General features: G+C 52.0%; 2 protein-coding genes across 9 annotated transcripts in view; both read right to left on the bottom strand.

Moving 5' to 3' along the window:
• Positions 1 to 129: 129 nt before the first annotated feature.
• Positions 130 to 11,106, bottom strand: Fchsd1 (FCH and double SH3 domains 1). 2 transcript variants are annotated; one of them, XM_048331041.1, is made up of 20 exons: positions 11,040 to 11,106; positions 10,715 to 10,812; positions 10,074 to 10,119; positions 9,667 to 9,734; positions 9,224 to 9,365; positions 9,002 to 9,138; positions 8,839 to 8,902; positions 7,567 to 7,695; positions 6,523 to 6,645; positions 6,270 to 6,365; positions 5,781 to 5,900; positions 5,270 to 5,374; positions 4,982 to 5,143; positions 3,822 to 3,950; positions 3,657 to 3,740; positions 3,394 to 3,511; positions 3,076 to 3,296; positions 2,252 to 2,339; positions 814 to 887; positions 130 to 680 (listed from the first exon to the last, which is right to left on the bottom strand). In XM_048331041.1, exons 1-20 carry the CDS (start codon positions 11,058 to 11,060, stop codon positions 615 to 617), a joined length of 2,091 nt encoding a protein of 696 aa, XP_048186998.1. In that variant the 5' UTR covers positions 11,061 to 11,106; the 3' UTR covers positions 130 to 614. The 2 variants fall into 2 exon arrangements, with proteins under 2 accessions (XP_048186998.1, XP_048186999.1); XM_048331042.1 differs by having other exon boundaries at positions 9,224 to 9,359.
• The window catches only part of Arap3 (ArfGAP with RhoGAP domain, ankyrin repeat and PH domain 3), a 32,241-nt gene continuing 19,834 nt past the window's right edge, over positions 7,493 to 19,899 (bottom strand). For 6 of the 7 annotated variants that reach the window (XM_048331009.1, XM_048331007.1, XM_048331011.1 and 3 more), the window contains exons 24-33: positions 18,994 to 19,068; positions 18,782 to 18,896; positions 16,669 to 16,797; positions 16,458 to 16,591; positions 16,183 to 16,265; positions 16,047 to 16,082; positions 15,848 to 15,911; positions 15,580 to 15,717; positions 15,309 to 15,347; positions 13,815 to 14,842 (exon numbers count right to left, since the gene is read on the bottom strand). In XM_048331009.1, the coding sequence (XP_048186966.1) occupies positions 14,378 to 14,842; positions 15,309 to 15,347; positions 15,580 to 15,717; positions 15,848 to 15,911; positions 16,047 to 16,082; positions 16,183 to 16,265; positions 16,458 to 16,591; positions 16,669 to 16,797; positions 18,782 to 18,896; positions 18,994 to 19,068 (1,278 nt within the window). In that variant the 3' untranslated portion in view covers positions 13,815 to 14,377. Of the gene's footprint in view, positions 7,506 to 9,778; positions 9,784 to 13,814; positions 14,843 to 15,308; positions 15,348 to 15,579; positions 15,718 to 15,847; positions 15,912 to 16,046; positions 16,083 to 16,182; positions 16,266 to 16,457; positions 16,592 to 16,668; positions 16,798 to 18,781; positions 18,897 to 18,993; positions 19,069 to 19,899 lie in introns of those variants that run through there. The other variant, XM_048331010.1, reaches the window with a different exon arrangement.

Below are 19,899 nucleotides of genomic sequence, written 5' to 3'. Positions count from 1 at the left end.
TGCCTGGCCTGTCTCTTCTCCAATGCCCCACTCCACATGCTAGAGAGTGGCAGCTGGGACCAGGCCTTTGCCCTAGGTGGGCCCCTACAGCAATAGCACCGTAGGCTCCCTGCCCTCTTGGCGCTAGCGTCTCAAGACCTGGCTGGGATTTCGTGCCCTTTATTCACTCAATAAATCCGCTCAGACCATTACAGCTGCTTCACATACTGGCTCCAGCTCCTTCTGACTTCCAAGGCCTGCTCCTCTCCTGGCACTAAGCCTAGCAACCCTGGCATCCAGACCAGGATGGGCCATAAACCAAGGTGGAGATGGAGATGGGCTAGAACCACTCAAGACTTTGGGGAGTGGGTTCCAGCCCCAGAGATTTTGGGGGTATTTAACCATTCTAGAGCTGGGGTGATGGCAGAAGACAAGAAGGGTAGTTCCAGCCCTAGGAATGTCAAGAGCACAGTGGAAAAGAAGAGTCGATTCTAGCCCCAGAAAAGGGGAAGAGCAAGTTTCCTTGGAGGTAAAGAGTAGACACAGGAGATTCTAGGCTTTCGGCTGTGTCGCTCCAGATCCTTGAGGGGGTGGTCTCTGACAGCATGGGGATGGGGCAGTGGTTCCCCTGGCCTTCAGGTGAGGTGATCTGGGTGGCCAGGATCCGGAGCTTTCGCTGGCGGGGGAGGTGGTGGACGCATCTGTAGGGAGCACGAAGTTAGTGCTTCTGAGTCCGCCCTTGGGGATATCATTGTCCATTCTTTAGCCCAGCAGACAAAATAGGACCAGTTGGAATGACCCCTTTGCAGTTCCCACTAAGGCAGAGGCTCTTACCGGCCTGAGTCGAGGTACCATCATATCCAGGGGTCCAGGACAGTCCAAGGCTTTGGAACCGTCTAGGGCTATGTCTGGTAACAAGAACCAAGAGTTAGTCTTCAGGCATTGTGCAATCCTGCATCTCCAGCACTTAGGGAAGTAACACTTTATCATTACTTTAGTAATGAACCTCAGTCACAAAACCCATCCATCCACCCTCAACACGTATTGGGCAACTGCTATATAATCAGCTCTGCCTGAAGTACCAAAAGAAAAAAGAGGTGGGAGATACAGCTCTCCCCAATAGCTCTCGGAAACCCAATTATGAAACAGCAACGTACACAGTGACTTAAGTGAGCCAGATGTGGTTGGAGATGGTTAACTCCAGAGGACCAGAGACGGCGCCTCTGTGGAGAAGGAGAAAGTCTAGAAGGTTATAGAAAAGATGGGCATTCCAGAAGGAAAAGGGAAAAGGGGGCTGGGGACTAGGTTTAATAGTAGAAGCTGGGGCTGGGAATATGGCCTAGTGGCAAAAGTGCTTGCCTCGTATACATGAAGCCCTGAGTTCAATTCCCCAGCACCACATATATAGAAAACAACCAGAAGTGGCGCTGTGGCTCAAGTGGCAGAGTGCTAGCCTTGAGCAAAAAGAAGCCAGAGACAGTGCTCAGGCCCTGAGACTAAGGCCCAGGACTGACAAAAAAAAAAAAAAAAAAAATAGTAGAAGCTCTTTCTCAGTATGTGTAAGGCTCTGGGTTTGATTCCCAGAACCACAAAAAAAAAAAAAGAAAATAAATAAAAGAAAGCTAGGTATTTTTAAGGTTCAAAGATACTAAGAGTAAATGGTACATTTCTAGGAAAATGTAGTGGGAGAAGACATACATTTTTAAATAAGACACAACTACTATCTGAATGTTTACTATGTACCAAGCACAACATCAGGGATTTTTTTGTTTTTGTTTTTTTCTGGTACTTGTCCAGAATTCTTGAACTTGAATTCAAGAACTCAGGGCCTGGGAACTGTCCCTGGGCTTTTTTTTTTCCTCAAGGCTATCACTCTACCATTTGAGCCACCGCTCCACTTCCAACTTTTTTGAGTTGTTTACTGGAGATAAGAGCCTCCAAGACTTTCCTGCCCAGGCTGGTTTCAAACCACAATCCTCAGATGTCAGCCTCCTGAGTAGCCTAGAATTATAGGCGTGAGCCACCAGTGCCTGGCTAGAAACATCTTTTTTTTTTAAAAAACTCAAAAGAACATAGTAACAAGGAACAGACAGGTGGAACAGGAGTTCGACCAGGTCAGCCTCACTCCAAATCCCAACCTCTTCTTCCCACTCACCTGCAGTGGAGCTTCCTGCAAGGTGTAGTGAGGGCCAACAACAAAGCCATGTGTCCTTACGGTCCACACTTCTCTTCCCCTCTCTTATCACTATAGAACCCCCCAAGTCCTACTCACCCCCAGGCAGGGCAGGTGCAGAGAGTCCACGCAAGGCACAGGTGGGGGCAGGAGGGGAGAAACTGGGAGGGGAAGGAGACGGCAGCATCTGGGGACAGCATGAGCACGGAGTTATTCCTAGCCTGGGAAGGTTTCACCAGCTTTTCTCCCATCTGCAATTTCTCTCCTATCACTTCCCAAGATAGAAAGTGGCCCAATGTTTATATTCAGGCTGGGGTTCTAATACCTATTTCAACAGCCAATGTGTGTTGAAGATGATGTGCTATGTTGCAGGCATTTTTGCTAGCACTGCCCATATACTCGCTCACCCTTCATCACTAAGTATTTTTATGACTCCTATGTTAGAGGGAAGATTAGGGTAAGCAATCTGTCCAAGACCACAGGGTCAGTTAGTGGCAGAGTGCCGGCTACAATCCAGGTCTCCTGACTCCCACTGTTAAGTCCTTCCTCTATAGCGTGGGGAAAAAGATACAGATTTAAGTACTTTCTGTGTGCTATGGGGATAAGAGGTATACTTCTATTCGTGATGGTGAGACTGATGAAACAGCTATTACATCCATTTTACACAGAAAATAAGCTCAGAGAGGTTGCCTAAGATCACTGCCCAAGGTCCTGGGGTAGAAATCTGAACTGAGGTCTAACCAGCACTAAAAGCCTCTGGATTCCTAGGAAGCTTGCCCTGGTTTCTCTTTCACCTGCCCAGAGGCTAGAGAGAGACCTAAGTCACCATAGGAGGAAATCCTGGGGAGAATAGCGGGGCATTAAGTTAAACACAAGGCTTTAACCCAGAGATACCTGGGGACCCAGGAAAAACGAGGCCTCACCTGTTCAGAGTCTGAGAGTTCAGGTGGTCCTGGGGGACCAAGCAGCTCCTCCACCAGCAAGGAGGGGAACACTCCAACATGGCCCCCCAATTCTCCCCTCCAGAAGCCGTCGTCCACTCCGTCTTGGGCCCTGGGCAGCAGGCGGATGAGCGCGCCCTCGGGGAAGCTCAGCTCCTCTTCACTCTGTCCAGTGTAACTGTACAGGGCACGGGCCAAGAATGCTGTAGACGCCAGAGGAGGCGGTGAGAGAAGGCCCGCACCACCTAACAATCTGTCTCCACACTCAGGGGACCCGTCCCCAGAATTCCCCTTTCTCACCAGTGGGTTCTGCCCCCAGTCGATTGTTACTGTCATGGCTGCTCTCAGACAGGGACAGATCCGGGAAGTTGAGGTACCGCTCCGGAACAAAGCCCACCGCACCGTGCTGGTTCCGAGCCTGTTTGCCCAGCAAGGTGAACGTATCAGACTGGTCTTGAAACAGCCTTCTGAGTGGAGGGAGGGCAGGAGAGGGCCCAGCAGGCCACAGAGGAGCCCTCCCAATGACCCCCAAACCAAGATCCTAACCAGAAGTGCATACCCACCTTAACCCATTCTTCAGCATCTCCCTCCTCTACGACCTCCAGCCACTCGCCCTCCATGATGGTGAGTTCATCCTCATGCCCTGCCTGAGTCCCACGAGGAAAAACTCAAGAGCTGGCCGAACCCCCACTCTTGCCCATCGGAAGTCCCATAACCCCTCTTTGTACCTGATAGCCAAACACCACATGAGCTGGGCAGGGGAGGGGCCTGGTAGCCAGGGCTGGGGGGGCAGGCTCCTCAAAAAGCTCCCCAGTCTCCTCACATTCGTCAAAGTCAGAAAGCTCCACATCCTCCGCCTGCAGGGGGTAAAGAGCCTGTCCATCGTGGAGCCCCTGCTCAAGAACTCCCCCACCGGATCTCAAACACACGAGGCATTGTCCTGAAGGCTGAATCTCCCGACCAGCCATCCACTCTCACGATCACAGAGCACCACCACAGAGCAGGGTGAGACTGAATAATGCTACTTACCATTGAGCACGTAATGTGTGCACAACACAACGCAAAGGATCTTTTTTGTTTTGTGGCTGACGCTGTGGCTTGGATTCAGGGCCTCACATTCTCGCTCAGCTTTTCCTGCTCAAGACTGCTTTACTCTACCACTCAAGCCATGTCTCCACTTCTGTATTTTTGCTAATTGGAGATAAACGTCTCTTCGATTTGTAATCCTGAGCTAGCTGCAAACTGTGATCCTTATATCTCAGCATCCTGAGTAGCTAGGATTACAGACGTGAGCCACCGGGGCCTGGAAGCACTGTACTAAGTATGTTTACATTTATATAATATTTGTTATATACACACACATGTGTGTATGTATATATAATTATTTATACATATTTATATACATATTGCTTAATCTTCATAAAATTCCTCTACAGAAAAGAGATGATATGAACCTGGTATTATTTTGCACAACTACTGACCGCATATTACTTTTGAAGGCACTAAGGCTTGGTTAAGTCAGTTTCCAAGGTCATCGGCCAGTAAGTGGCTGGTACTAAAGTCATCCACAGGGTGCTCCCAGAACCTTGGTTCTTCACCACCATATTACACTCATAGTAAAAGTTTATGGAGGGATTAGCTCAAGTGTATTAGGGATTAGTAAAGTATAAGGTCCTGGGTTCAATCCCCAGTACTACAGGGGGAAATAATTATTGAGGATTCTCTATGCCAGAAACCTGTGGAGAATTTCATATGAACGGTTTCATCTAAGCCTTACAACAGCTCTCTGGGTCAGGTACCGCTGTGACTCCCATTTCAGGGCGTCTGCCTTCAGCTGCAAACTTTTTCCCTCCTAGGTGTGTACAGTGAGGGGCGGGGAGGAACTTACCGTGGGGGAGAGGTCCCTCTGGGACAGCCTTGCCTCGCTGAGCCTTCGCTCCTGCTCCACCTCATCCTGGGCCTGGGTCATGGCTGGCTTCAACCAGAGCTGAACGTCCAGGCCAGCCCCCTGCAGCAGGGCCAGCCGGGCAGCCCCCTTCACCTGGCTCACCTGACAGGAGGAAAAGGGGGCTTGGTGGAACCTGGCCAGCGGGGTGCGCCCTCTGCTTCCCCTCTCGGAGGGAGCCGACTGAGGAGGTGGGATCTCCGTGGGGCAGAGCCTAGGGCCGCGCCTCACCTGCGCCCGGCGGATGCTCTCCTTCACTTCCTGCAGCCTCTGTTCGATGCCTGGGGCTTCCCGCTCCGGAGCCTGCTGCCGCCTCTGTTCCAGTCGCTGCAGCACCTGGTGACGGCGAGGAAGGCAGAAGTGGGGGGGAAGTACTGTGGGGCCACAACTTACTCTGGACCTAGCACTTGGCTAGTTGCATCATTGCAGCCCGTCATTTATCTTCCCCGGGGAGGTAGGTGTTAGGACTGGCTCCAGTTTAGTGATGAGGAAACTGAAGTCCAGAGAGGTGAAGTCACTCCTTCACCCAGGGTTACAGAGCTGGCAAGCAGCAGATTTCATCTGAACCTAGGTCGCTCTACCGCTGAAGGCTGTGCTCTTAACCACTGTGTCACACCGTTGTGTTAAATGCCCTTCCCCCTAGCCTGTCTATAGCCTCTTGACACCCCCAGTGATACCGGGATCCCCATCTCTCAGCATTTCTTGCCCGCCCATGGCACCTGCACCCCACCCCCCCCCTCACCCGATGCCCATGGTGTTGGATCTTGTAGTCTCGGGCAGCCCGAGCTGCCCAACGCTGGATCTCCTGCTCCAGGCCACTCTCCGCAGCCAGGTCTCCTGCTCCTTGCTCCAGCGAACACACCTGAATGGACAGGGGGGTGCTGTGAGGAGAATGTAAGGCCCTCATTCTCACCAGCTCTCTCCTTCCACCTCTCAAGGACAGGTCAAGGACAGGTGCGAGGAAACGGGTAGACAGCTGTGACTGTGGACACAAGTGTACATTGGTATGAACACAGACCCAAGAATAGGATCAGGATTGAAGGACCAGACAAAGAGGAGAGTGCAGGGAAGTGACTGAATTTTGAGGTGTGTTTGTATGTCCTCAAGGGAGGAAAGGAGGGAAACTGGAATTCTGAAGCCCAAAGTTTAACAGCCACTGAGTTTAGGAACTCAGGACAAGTGTAACCACACATGGACAGGTGGCCTGGCGCAACAAGCCGGGAACTTTCACCTGATCAGCCCCAGCTGGCTGAAACTGCTGAGGTGGGGTGGGAGAAAAGACGCCAGGCTCCTGAAGAAACAACTTGACATCCTGCTCCCAGTTTACCTAGGGAGGGAAAAAGGCACAGCCACTCACTGACACCCTCTCCCACACAGTCCCCCGCACCTCCTGGTAGGAAGAGGACACATGAGAAGGAATGGGACAGGCCCACAGTAACAACGGAAGGGATTGCTGAAGAGCTTGCACAAGCCCCAGCCCTCACCTGAGACGTGGTCTGTCCTCCGTGGCGGGCGTGTTCCAGGACCATCTCTGCAGCTTCCTGCTCAGTGCGGCTCAGTAAGGTCAGGGGGTCTCTCAAGTGCTCGGACAGCTCGCTTACCAAGGCCTGGAGAAAACCCCAGGATACTCACACCACCTTCTCCAGGTCCCCACTGGAAGGCTGTCCAGGTTCGGACAGGAGATGGGCATAAAGGACAGGAAGGGGGGGGACAGGGCGGGGGGCAGAACAACATGCACTGCTGCTTCTAGTCTTAGGCCCTCATGATGTACAGCACTCAACAGTTTAAGAAACACTTTTTTTTTTTTTTTTTGCCAGTCCTGGGCCTTGGACTCAGGGCCTGAGCACTGTCCCTGGCTTCTTTTTGCTCAAGGCTAGCACTCTGCCACTTGAGCCACAGCGCCACTTCTGGCCGTTTTCTGTATATGTGGTGCTGGGGAATCGAACCTAGGGCCTCGTGTATCCGAGGCAGGCACTCTTGCCACTAGGCTATATCCCCAGCCCCTTAAGAAACACTTTGAGCCAAGCACCAGTGGCTCAGGCCTGTATTCCTAGCTACTCAGGAGCTACTCAGGAGCTACTGAGATCTGAGGATCACAGCTCAAAGCCAGCCCGGGCAGGACAGTTCATGAGACTCTTATCTCCAACTAACCACCAGAAACCAGAAGTGGTGCTGTGGCACTAGCCTTGAGCAAAAAGAACTCAGGGATAGAGCCCAAACTCTGAGATCAAGCCCCATGACTGATTAAAGAAAAGAAACATATTCCCATCAATTCTCTTTAAACCTCATGAATGTTATAACATCAGCAGACCTGGGGTTCATGTTAATGAAGAATGTGGGGGTTCCATGGAGTTTAAGTGCCCTGCATCATAAAGCCAGCTAGAAGCAGAACCTGAATTCAAATATATATCTTGTACTAACTCTAAGCAAGTGAAGTCCTTGGCACCACCACCCAGCCTCAGGGGACCTGGCAAGTGGGGAGCCTCTCCTTTTGCTGAGGAGCAAGGGTAATCTGGGGTAGGACTGGCCTTGAGCAGAGCTGGCAGTTCCTCTTGGTAGTAGTGGTCAAGGTGGGCATTGGTGGCCACTAAATTCAGCAGATACTCATTACGGGCTGCTCTCAGCTGCTGGGAGTACTGGGCTGACTGGACAGAGAGCTAGAAGAAGGAAAGAAGAGTCAGCAGGGGGCTGGGGATATAGCCTAGTGGCAAGAGTGCCTGCCTCGGATACATGAGGCCCTAGGTTCGATTCCCCAGCACCACATATACAGAAAACGGCCAGAAGTGGCGCTGTGGCTCAAGTGGCGGAGTGCTAGCCTTGAGCGGGAAGAAGCCAGGGACAGTGCTCAGGCCCTGAGTCCAAGGCCCAGGACTGGCCCAAAAAAAAAAAAAAAAAAAAAAAAAAGAGTCAGCAGGGAGCTCTGAACCTGTGGGGTCCTTCCGAGGTTAACCCAAAACCCAGGTCCACAAGAGATTCTCACACTGAGAGCTTACTGCACGCCTGGCAATATACTAAAAATGTTATATACCACTCTGGCTTAAATCCTCTAGTGGCAGCTGGGCATTGGTGGCTCACACCTGTAATCCTAGCAACTCAGGAGGCTGAGATCTGAGGCTCACTGTTTAAAGCCAGCTCAGGCAGGAAGGTGAGACTCTTATCTTCAATTAACCACCAAAAATTCAGAAGTAGAGCTGTGGTTCAAGTAGCACAGCAGCAGTACCAGCGCGCGTGCACACACACACACACACTCACACACAAATGTTCCAGTAGCTTCTGCATACATTTAAAATAAAATCCAAACTGTTCCTTACATTGGTCTACCAGGTCCAACATGAGCTATCACTTCCAACTTTCCTTACTTCCTTTCAAGTGCTTGTCCCTTGCTCACAGTTCTCTGGGCATACTAGTATTCTCATAGTTCCTTGAGCCAAAGTTACTCTCGGGACTCACCATTGCTTCTCGCTAACATATTCTTCCACCAAGGATCAGTCCTTCTTGACACTCATGTGACCCATTTAGAAAGGCCTTTTCTCTAAATCACACCCCTCTACTACCTAGTTTTACTTCCATCCTAATCTGATCATGTATGCCTAGCTCCCTCCCCCAGGCCATGAAGGCAGAAAGAATGAAAAAGATAAAGGCATTGTTTCCATTGTATACATGAAGAAATTCCGCTCAGGGAAATCAAGTAAGCTAACCACAATCTCCCATCTAGGAAGTTGGGGAGCCTGGGTTCAACATGGGGTCTTTGGATTCCCAACCACTAGAGTACTCTAGCTGATGCCTTCATTTCCCCTAACCTTGGTGCTCAGTTTCTGGAGACTAGTCCGAGAGTGGAAGATGCCATGGTCACTTCGGTTCAACCTGTGCCAGCAAGGGAAAGGAGTCCTGGTCAGCCCCAACTTGAATGATTTACTGCCACTCCACCCCACCCCACCCCCCACTTCAAGTCATGAAGCCCACCTGGCCTGGACATCGGCTGCCTTCTCCTGTGCCAAGGCCCACACACGCTCCCGCTGTCCATACAGCTTGCGGCTTCGGCTCAGCTCCCGGACAGACTGCAGCACCTCGGCCTGCGCTCTCTGGAGGCTCTCTGTCCCCTAGCAGCATGGGCACACAAGGTCTCGACCCCGATCCCCTCCACTCTCAAATGAGGTTTCCTTTACCTCATCCACTAAGCCATACCTTCCGAAGCACCTGCTCCTTGGCACTCCGCCCTGTGCCCCCTGCTAGGTCACGGTATCGGTCAGCCGCCTGGAGTCGGGTTTGGCCCGCAGCCATGGTGGCATCCAGCAGGCAGCGCCAGGCACCAAACACTGTCCTGTCCCTCCCCAGAGAAAGTCTGCGTTGAAGAGAGGAGCACTCCGTAGCTTCACAAGACACCCCCTCCCCAACACCATGGGAGATGGAGTGATTTCCCTTCCCCCTTCGTCTGGGAGCCCATCAATCGATCAGCCCATTAGCTTAGCCACAAGCTCACTCATGCCCTCCGCCCCTACCCACAGTGTCCTTGCTGGGTCAGCTCCTCTCCTGCTGTGTCAGCTCTACCTACAGCTCACGTGCCCTGTCCCCTCACTAGTCCTTCCTCCCCACAGGTCTCTGGGGCTGAGCACCCCTGTAAGACTCACCTGCTGTCCGTCTCCCCGCTCCGCTGCCCTTCCCGCTTCAGGAATGGCCCGGCCAGCTTCTGGAGTGCCTGGGGAGAAAACCATCAAATCCAGGTCCTCTTCCAAGACTCACCCCAACTGCTGAATTTGGGCCCAAAGTATAACATCATTCTTGGGATGCATAATATATACTACCTGCTTTGCCAAATACCTTCTGAGTTAACTGACTTATTTACTCTTTACAACAATCCTACGTGAAATTTTGGTATTATTATTGTTCCCATTTTACAGAGAAGGAAACTGAGGGCAAGGGATGTTAACCAACTTGCCCAAGGACACATCTAATGACTCTAGGCATTTGCTCTTGATCATAATTAGAGAGGGACACTGCCAGAACGGGAGGGAAGATACAAAGAAGAGTCCCATACCTGCCCATACTCCCGTTCAATGGCTGCTCTCTGCTTGCTGTACGATCTGCGGGGATTGGGGAAAGAAGAGGGACTTCTATGTGGTCCTGCTCTCCGGCCCTAAATCCTTTCTCAGCCTGAGCTGGAGGAAGAAAGGAGCCAGCCCGGACTGTGACTACACCCTGAGGGAACGGGGCTGAAAAAACCGAGTCCTTGAGATCACCTCGGGCAGCCGCAACCCAGGACAGACTCTTCACCTTGCTCAGAGCTCCAGCAGAATCCTCCCCACCGGTGAAGGATCCTCTGTGGGCTTGGAAGTGAGGACTGATGGGGGAGGGGGAAGGGGGGGTCTGGGTACGGTGTCCGCCCGCCTTCCAACAGGTCTGGGAGAGGGAGGGGGTTTTCCCCTGAGGTGGACTGTGGGGGTCGGGAGAGTGGCGTGGGGAGGGGTCCGGGAGTTGAGGGAGGGTCCACCCTCTGTTTATGTAGACATGCGTGCCTGCAGTATCTGGAGCCGACTGTGGATGAGCTCTTTACCCCCGTCTCCCCACCCCCAGCAGGCAGTTGTGTGTTGGAGGGGGGGTGGGGGGGTGATGGTGGGGGGAGGGGGGCTTTCTGCTAGGACGAACGAGGGGCTCTGAGAAGGTGGGGTCAGCGGCTACCTGACGTCCTCCAGCAGATCCGCCTCCCTCTGCTGCCGGATCTGAAGGATGCTCAGTTGCTCCAGGAAGCGGAGCTTCACCTCCTGGGCCGGCTTCACCTGTGGGATGAAGGGGCGAGAATAAAGACACCCCACCGGCTGGGAAACCTGAAAACACGGCCCGGGGAGCGGCGAGGGGGCGGGGCCGGGGAGGGGCTGGGCTGCTTCCCCCGGGCATTCTGGGTTAGGCTCTGACTCCTTCCACCCCGGGTCGGGTGCCCGGTGCCCTCGGCGACCCCTCCGCACCGCCAGCCCGCCAGGAGACCCCATTCCCAGGCCCAGCTCACTTTCCGGGGCGGCGGCTGCATCTCTGCTCGGGGCCCAGGCGGCGGGCGACTCGACTCCGGAACTCCAGGAGGCCCCGCCCACGAGGAGGCCCCGCCCCGGCCCCGGCCCCGCCCCCTCGCCGGCCACGCCCCCTCGCGCCCACGCCCTGTCTGGCTGCGAGCGCTGCGCTGGGCTGGGCGGCGCGCCAGGCGGCCACCCGGGAGCTGAGCCTCGGCGATGGTGGAGAAGGTCCCGGAAGGTCCCGGCCGGCCGCAGGGCGGACGCAGCGTCGTCGGGGCGATCCGGAGAACCCAGGGCTTCGGAGTCGAGACGCCTGGGTTCTATTTCTAGCGTAGCCTCTGATTCAGCCTGTAATTACCTCGGCTCATCATTTACCTAGGCATATTACCAGTCACCCCGCGCTGAGGGTGTCGAATGGTGAGGAACTCGAAAAGGGGACCAGGGAAACTGAGTCACCGGACACCTGACAGAAGATGCCTCTGACGAAGAGATACGGGGTTGGTCCCAGACCTTTCCCTGATTCCCGTTGAGCTGGAAAAGCCGGTGCCAGCCAGGTGAGAAAGATGCCTGAAACCAACAAGGAACCAGGCCCGGAGGAAGACGGGTACGTGTTGGGCTTTATTAGACACTCGCCGATACCGACGAGGAGGCGTGTTGGAAGGTCTACCCGGAGTCTTAGGCCTTGAAAAAGCCCCTGTCGTGTTTAAGGTCTTCCCTTCAGCCTTTGCACCCTGAGGTCTGCCAACCTTGGCATTCCTCATTCTCCTCACCAAGGGGGGGCTTCCCTTGACCACACCCAGATCCACAGACCCACACCCCTATCATATTTCAAAACTCTGGATTCAGTCCTCCAGCAGTATCTAATAGTTAGCTGTCACACACACAAAAAAAATTAAGGTTCCTTCCTCTGTCCCTTCCTCCCATAAAAGACTAAATAGCACCAGATTCCCTGCCCCGGCATAGGTTGTACCCCATTTCCTGTTCTATCCATCAGCAAGTAATACACATTTTTGTCACACACACACACACACACACACACACACACACACTCAACCCAGCTCATTCCATTCACCATCTCCCCAAGTCCCCACAATTCAAAAGCACATTTCTATTCATTTATTTCCCTCAAGCTCCAAGACTACCACCCTAGTCTAAGCCTCCATTATCAGTGTTCTGGTCTAACACTCTGGTCTTCTTGCTTACAGCCTTCTTTCCACAATTCACATTTTGCCCAGAAGTCAGTGAATGATCTTTTTTCTAAGAGTCTTGAAGAGGAGGAGACAGAGAGAAGATGATCTTATTTTTTCTTGTTTAAAACACAAATGCCACCAAATAAACTCCAAATGCCTGAAGTCCAGATGGGATCCATGGCTTAGGAGGCCAAGCAGATTGGGCCCCCACTGATCTTTCTACTTCAGCACTCCTCTCCTACTGCCCGCTCACTGTCCTACAGCTGCGCCATCCTCTTTGCTGTATCCCAGGAGGCCAGGTCCCTTTCCATAGTACAACTTCCATGTGTGCCTCTGCCTTTCAAAACTTCTGCCCCCCACCCCCCTGCTCTTCATGCCCAGTTTCTTACCCTTGTTTGAGTTCCTCAAATCTTTCTTGCCATTCACCACAGTGAAGGCCACTTCCACTATCATGCCCAAGCTTGGCACTTGGTTTCTTTTTCCTTTTTCTTAGCAGTCATGGCATCTGGGTTCAGGGCACGGCCGCTGTTCCTGAACTCTCTTTTGCTCAAGGCGAGGGCTCTGCCACTTGAACCACAGTGCCACTTCCGGTTTTCTGGTGGCTAATTGGAGATAAGAGTCTCACAGACTTTCCTGCCCAGGCTGGCTTTGAACCATGATCCTCAGATCTCAGCTTCCTAAGTAACTAGAATTACAGGCTTGAGACACTGGCACCCAGATGATTGGTTTCTTTATAGCACTAAATTCACCTGTCCATGTGTTGTTTTTTTCTCTGTGTATTTTCTATTTTCTGTGTTCTTTAGTGGAGGCTCTATAACAACAGGGGCCCCATTTGTCTTGGTGATACTTGGTGTTAGGTGTGTGGATATGTGGGCGTGCGTGCGTGCGTGTACATGTGCCAGTTTTGGGGATTGAACTCAGAGTCTGGGCTCTGTTTCTTTTTTTTGGCCAGTCTTGGGCTTGGACTCAGGGCCTGAGCACTGTCCCTGGCTTCTTTTTGCTCAAGGCTAGCACTCTGCCACTTGAACCACAGCACCCCTTCTGGCTTTTCCCATATATGTGGTGCTGAGGAATCAAACCCAGGGCTTCATGTATACAAGGCAAGCACTCTACCACTAGGCCACATTCCCAGTCCTGGGCTGTTTCTGAACCTTTCTGCTCAAGGCTAAAGCTCTACCTCTTGAGCCACGCTTTCACCTCCAGCTTTTTGCTGGTTAATTGGAGATAGGAGTCTTGGAGATTTGTCTATCCAGGCTGGCTTCGAATCATAATCCTCAGATCTCAGCCTCTTGCATAGCTAGGATTAGGTGTGAGCCACAGATGGATGGCTGGGAATATGGCCTAAAGGCAAGAGTGCTTGCCTCATATACATGAAGCCCTGGGTTCAATTCTTCAGCACCACATATATAGAAAACATCCAGAAGTGGTGCTGTGGGTCAAGTGGCAGAGTGCTAGCCTTGAGCAAAAAGAAGCCAGGGACAGTGCTCAGGCCCTGAGTTCAAGGCCCAGGACTGGCCAAAAAGAAAAAAAAAGAAAGAAAAAGAAAGTACAGATGGAGCTTGGCTATACTTGTTCATGAATGAATAAAAGAATGGAGTTTTTAGTTCCAAGGTTTATTTACAGTGACTGATGGTTTGGAGTTGTTACTCTTCTTTTCTTTGCCCCAGTTCCTAACCCCAACAATTCCCCCACTCCAGGGCTTCCCTGTAAGACTGAAATGCGGGAAATGGGATAAGACATGTTTAGACATCACTCACACATCTGCCTCCCAAACTTTTCTTCCCCTTAATGCAGTAAAACCATCCTTACACCCTAAACTGCTCAGGGAACCCCTACATAGCAAATATATACAGCAGGAGCTGCCCTTGTTGAAGAAAGTATGTGGGTTTACAGTGCTAAGAAATATGGTTTGATATTCATCATTCTCCTGGCTTCATGGTATAGATGATTGGTCCGGGGCCCAGAGAAGAACCATTAATAACTTCCCTGAGACACAGCATCCAGGAGCCATAGTCCAGTGCTCATTCTGCAGCACCACACTGGATTTTGGAGTCTTTCCAGCCACGCAAGGGAAGCTCCAGCAGTGTCAACCACGGTGACAGCCTGGATCCACGGGGTACCCCCACCCCCTTGGTGCTGGTCCTAGGTCATGTGAGGGGCTGGCTGGAGGGTGGACTAGTAGTGCAGGAGGGCTGGGTGGGAAATCTGGGCGTCTGTGTTGGAAGCCCAGTGGGGCTGGGTGTATTGGGGCTGGATGGCTGGGAAGGGCTTTCTGGGCCGGAAGGAGTCTCCTCCTTCCTCAGGATGAGGCTGTTGAGCTCTTGGAGCAGCTGTTCCTCCAGAGACCCCCGTGTCTGGGGACTACTTCTTGAAGGGAGGCTTGGAGGGAGGTCAGGTGCCCTTTCTTCCCAGTTGCTTGCCTTGGAGAGGGGGATTTGGTCCAAGGACCTCTGGTTAGTGTTTGGGGTCCACTCTGATGTGGTTAAGAAGGTCGAGTTGTCCTTGGTGAGCTCAGGGAAGTCTCCCACCTCCTCGTATACTGGCTCTTCGTACACAGGCTCCTCCTCCAGCTCTTCTTGCTCTTCCACAGAACCCTGGGATGACTTCATCGGCTGGATGGGAGTGGGGGCAGCAGGGGGCAGGCACAGAGTTACTGGATTATTAATTGCTAACATTTATTGAGCTCTTCCTCGGGGCCAGATGCTGCAAGATACTTTGTATGTTTGATACGAGAACTACCTTGTACAAGAGCTTTTGACTACAAAAGAGTGCAGAAGAGTGAAATTGCCCAAGTTTACATAGTGAAGGAATGAGAATGGTGAGGACTGAACCCTTCTGTCAGACTCATCCAGATAACCACTTGTCTTCTAGCTCTCCAATTCTGTGACCCATGTCCTTTCCTTACCATGTCCTACCACCCCTCATTTTCTTTGGTCTTTCTCTCTCTGGATCTCTGTCTCTGTCTGTCTGTCTGTCTGTCTCTCTCTCTCTGTTGGTCTGCATCAGAACGGACACAGATCACACTGGGGCTTGGACAGTACACAGGGCTGGCAGGCACTCAGCAGGTGTAGTACTCACAAAGAACATGGACAGGGTCCTCCGGTTGTGTAGTCGCCGCTGGGCACGCGTGTGATGGGGGATGAGAGAAAAGGAGAAACAGAGGCACAGTGAGGTCTGGCAACGGGAGGTAGGGATGGGGTGCAGGGGCACAGAGAAGGTGGAGGGGACGGTCGAGGTGGATAGAGGAGACGCCATACCGGCATTTTCTCCACTACCTCTTGCGGTGTGGCTAGAGTAAGGGTGGGTCAAGCAGGGGTTGGGGCCGGTGGGGGAATGGGACAGGTCTCACTAGGGTCTGGTTGGCAGAGAGGAGAGTGGCTCCGCTGTCATCTCCACGGATGGGGAGCAAAGGCATAGTGCCAAACTTCTGCCGGGCAAGGTCAGAGGAAGAACGGCGTCGTAGGACCACTGGCTGCTGGTCGTCATGCTGGGGGGGGGGTTTGAGAGGCTGGCACCAGTGGGCTTAGGGAGCACCGAGACATATTACACCCCCCTCCCTGCCCCCCCCCCAAATACACACACAGAGATCCAGCCCTCGAGCCTGTCCTTCTCCTCACCTGGGCTTTCAGGATGCTGGTGGTCCAATCCCACATCTCATCGGCATCCGTGCAAGACAAGTAGCTGTGGGGGAGGAGGAGATTTAGGGGCGCGAAGGAGGCACAGCTCTAGGGGTGATGGAATAAAAGAGGGAAAAGAGGAGGAAAGAGGACAGGGTAGAAGGCTGCGCCCGAGGAGGAGCCGGGCTGGAGTACTCACAGGTGCATCTTCTCCAGTACCAAAGTGAAGCCCCACCTGGAAGGGGCAAAAAGAGAAAGATGGCGGGGGGGGACTTCCAACGCCAAAGGGGTGTTGGGAGGAAGGCTGTCGATGAAAGCCGAGCAAGAACACTCACGGGGTTGGAGGCTTCAACTTCTTGCGGATTCCCAGGTAGACCTTGGCACCGCCCAGTGGCCATTCACGTTCTGGTTTGGTGCTCTGAGAACAGGGATAGTCGGTGAGGTTGAAGCTCACGGTTAGTGAGGTCAGGAAGTCCCAGAAGCAGCACTGGGGTCAGGCACGTCAAGGTCAGGCGAGCGACGAGGCAGGTGCGCTCTGCGGCATCGCGGGCTTGGCACGGTCACCAGCATGGCCACTGCGGAGTCCCAATCCTCTATCCCAGGGCCTCACCTTCTTCTCTTTGAGCAGCAGCAGGCATTGACCCCGTAACAGAAAGAACCTCTCCTGGAAGCGGCTTCCCAGCAGGGGGGGCGGCTCCTCGCGACAGCGCAGCGATCCCACCCGGGGACTCTCACGCCGGACCCCTGGGCACAAATGGACAACGCTGGATGGAGGCTCCAGTGGAAGACTGGGGAACGCGAGGCCGAGGAAGGCGTTTCACCTGTGAAGAGGCAGCCGGCCTGGGCCAGGGAGACTTTCCTTAGGAGCAAAGAGGCTGAGCAGGGCTCTGGAAGCTGGCACCATTGTAGGGCCTGCTCTAGGACCTTCTCCTTGGGGTGCAGTGGCCTCTCTGAAGAGGAAAAGTGAGGGCTAGAATCAATAAGCATATCCAAAGCCTCGATCTTCCAAGTTATTGCTTACCAATCTCTCGCTGGTAACCAAATCAACTATCCAGTCACCCTGACTCTATGCCAGGTACCGCATGGCACTGGGAATGCCGGGTGGTCATAATACACATGGCCTGCCTTCTCCAAACCACAGCCTGTTGGGGGAGCTGACCATAAGCAGGCAGGCAAACAAAATAATTAAAGCTTCATAATTGCTTTGAAAGAAGCATGTAAGCTGAGAGATAGACAAAAGCAGAAAGAGAGAAACAGGGCAGCAATTGAGCTAGAGTAGTCAGATAAGGCCTATCAGAAGTTGTACTTGAAGATGAGGCTCAGCATTGTGAAGGATTAGAAAGAGCAAGCCATGCTAAGATCAGGTAAGATGGTACAGGGTGAAATGGAAAAACAAAGGCCCCGAGTCTGGAAGGCTGTCTTTGGGGAACTGGACGATGTGGCCAAGTTGGGAAGGTCGCTTAGTTAATGCCAGCGTCAGAAAACAAGTCAAAACCAACCAAACAAACAGAAATAGCCCATGAGACTGCAGAAAAGAGGAAAGGGGACAGGTAAGAGAATAGGTGATGTGAGCTCAGGCCTGAGAAATCAGCAGCAGAAATAAGATACATTCTGGCTCTTATAGTCCATGATAAAGGATTTCACATTTTATTTGATTTATCCTAACCTCAATGGGAAACCATTGGAAGGTTTGAATCATGGGAATGGTGTGATCAGTGTGCCTGACATGTTTACTTAGCTGTGGTGCAGAAAATAGATTGTAGGGAGTCAAAAAAAATAAATAAAAGAAACATTCCCATTCTGCTAGTGCTGGGAAGCGTTAAGATGGTGATACCAGCAGAGGAGGAAAGTGGTAGATTTAAATGGAACAAGCTAGCTGGTAGGTTGGGTGTGAAAGGCAAGGGAGGAGTCTCAGAGGACTCCAGGTTTCTGGTTCTAATAATTAGGTGAACTGTGCCACCATTTACTGAGCTGGGAAATCCTAGGCTCCAGTGGCTCCCAGCTACCCAGAAAGCTGTGATCTGAGGATCGCAATCTGAAGCCCGCTGGGCTGGAGTCCATGTGCCACTCTGCCTCAAGGGATAAAGTGCCAGCCTTAAGCCAACAAGCAAAGGGACAGTGCCCTGCGTTCAAGCCCCAGTAGTGGCGCGCGCGTGCACACACACACACACACACACACACACACACAAAGATTCCTTTTTTTTTTTTTTTTTGGCCAGTCCTGGGCCTTGGACTCAGGGCCTGAGCACTGTCCCTGGCTTCTTCTTGCTCAAGGCTAGCACTCTGCCACTTGAGCCACAGCGCCACTTCTGGCCATTTTCTGTATATGTGGTGCTGGGGAATCGAACCCAGGGCCTCCTGTATACGAGGCGAGCTCTCTTGCCACTAGGCCATATCCCCAGCCCCAAGATTCCTTTTTTTAATCTGGGCTTTTTGTTAGGGGAGAAAGCTAAGGAATCTGGAAAACGCCCTTCTTAAATGTTATAAACGTGAGCTGCCTGTGACAAGTGAAGATGTCAAGAAGCAGTTGGATTTGTGAGTCTGGAATTCAAAGGAGAGGTCTGGGCCAGAGATAAAAATGTGGGTGTCAGCTTGTTAATGGAATTTTAACCTTGGGAAAGAATGAATTCATCTACAGAGAGATGAGATAAAGAAGAAAGAGTCCAACACTTATCCTTGGTTAGTGTAACACTTGAATCCAGGCATGGGGGCAAGAAAGCCTCCTTTCAGGTTAGAAGGGAAACCTCCAAAGTTCACTAAAACCAAGAGAAAACATACTGAGAAAAAGGAGTGGGTTTGTGTATTAAGCTCTTTTTTTTTTCTTTTACAAGAATGAATGAGTAAGATGCCCAATGTATTTGGCATTACAGAAGTCACGGATGGGCTTGACCTGCTGACTGCATGCTCGATCACATACCCACAGGTCATACTCACCAAGCTCTCCATGCTCAAGGATCTCAAACATCAACCACAAGTCCGTCCCCGCCGCTGTCCCTCGCATCTCCAGTACCTGGTTAGTCAGCTCCTCAGCTGTCAGCGTTGGCGACACCTGGGATCCAGACCAAAGCAGAGGACCTATCCTACTCAGGCCACGGACCCTGCCCCTACCATCTTCTCCCCTCCCCTCCGGTTCCTTCAGGACTAACCTTCAGGGTGACACAGTTGTCTGGGAGCTGTTGCTCTATGTAAACCTCCATGATGAGGTCTCCAGCCTGGGACAGCTGAACAAACAGGTTCAGAAATAAGATGTCAGGGGACACAGGAGTAAACAGAAATACCAAAGTCAGGAGACTCCTCACACCAGACACTGGTGGCTTATGCCTGTAATCCTAACTACTCAGGAGGCTGAGATCTGAAGATCACAGTTCAAAGCCAGCCAGTGTAGGAAAGTCTGCCAGGCTCTTATCTCCAATGAACCACCAGAAAATCGGAAGTGGCGCTGTGGCTCAAAGTGTTAGAGCCCTAGCCTTGAGCAAAAGAGCTCAGGTCCCAAGTGCAAGCCCCATGACCAAAAATAAAAACCAAAATGATTCTTCACATTGCCTCCTACTATCTCCCCCCTACAGCAGTCTCTTCCCAACCCTCTTTCCAGTATTTCATGAGCTCTTAAAATAGAGACCTCCAACACAGATGGAACCGCATCTTTAGCTTTATAGAGTGCTACCCAAGGCAGAGCTACACAGTGGTTGGGAAAAGAGGTTTAGAGGCACACTGCCTGGATTTCAACTCTGCAGTTCACCACAGTCTGACCTTGAATAAGTGACCCTCTGAGCTTCCGTTTTTATTTGAAAAAATAGAATTACCTACTTTATGGAGTTGCATGGTACTAAAATGAGATTCAAAGGTTCCTGGAATATAGGGTGTCCTTGGCTAAAATTTGCTACAGTACCTATTAGTCTCACTGCTTTGGCTAACAATACTAACTCATCCCTGGTTCTCCTATGCTTAGAAGTGAGGCACTACTGCCACCTTTTTTTTTTTTTTTGGCCAGTCCTGGGGCTTGGACTCAGGGCCTGAGCACTGTCCCTGGCTTCTTTTTGCTCAAGGCTAGC

The sequence above is a fragment of the Perognathus longimembris genome, chromosome 22 (genome assembly GCF_023159225.1).
Source record: "Perognathus longimembris pacificus isolate PPM17 chromosome 22, ASM2315922v1, whole genome shotgun sequence".
Lineage (NCBI taxonomy): Eukaryota > Metazoa > Chordata > Mammalia > Rodentia > Heteromyidae > Perognathus > Perognathus longimembris.
This window is presented reverse-complemented; position numbering and strand designations above follow the sequence as displayed.